General features: G+C 66.5%; 1 protein-coding gene across 1 annotated transcript in view; it reads right to left on the bottom strand.

Moving 5' to 3' along the window:
• Nucleotides 1-325, bottom strand: part of MEAF6 (MYST/Esa1 associated factor 6) — a 9,441-nt gene that overhangs the window by 6,986 nt on the left and 2,130 nt on the right. The window contains exons 2-3 of the mRNA XM_009284812.1: nucleotides 251-319; nucleotides 71-158 (exon numbers count right to left, since the gene is read on the bottom strand). Of these exons, the coding sequence (XP_009283087.1) occupies nucleotides 71-158; nucleotides 251-319 (157 nt within the window). The remainder of the gene's footprint in view (nucleotides 1-70; nucleotides 159-250; nucleotides 320-325) is intronic.

The following is a 325-nucleotide window of genomic DNA, read 5'->3' as shown; positions in this document are numbered from 1 at the left end:
ACAGAGACAGCGTCAGGGACGGGGACAGGGATGTCTGCTCAGCCCCACCGGGGCCCGGCCTGGCACTCACTGCTGCCGAGGTGACCGAGGACTTGCTGAAGAGCCGCTCAGCCTCCTTGAACTTGCGGTTCCTCCGGTCGTTTTTGCTGTTGGAGTTCCTGAAACAGGGAGAAACAACATCGTGCGGGCGCGGCGGGGCGGGCAGGGGCAGGCGGGGCGGGCAGGGGCAGGCAGGGCCGCCGGGACTCACTTCTGGTTGGTGAGGTAGCGGTCCCAGCCGCGGATGATGTTCCCGTACATCTGCGTGTCCTCCAGGTAGCTGCCC

The sequence above is a fragment of the Aptenodytes forsteri genome, unplaced genomic scaffold (genome assembly GCF_000699145.1).
Source record: "Aptenodytes forsteri isolate BGI_AS27 unplaced genomic scaffold, ASM69914v1 Scaffold7, whole genome shotgun sequence".
NCBI classification, from domain to species: Eukaryota; Metazoa; Chordata; class Aves; order Sphenisciformes; family Spheniscidae; genus Aptenodytes; species Aptenodytes forsteri.
This window is presented reverse-complemented; position numbering and strand designations above follow the sequence as displayed.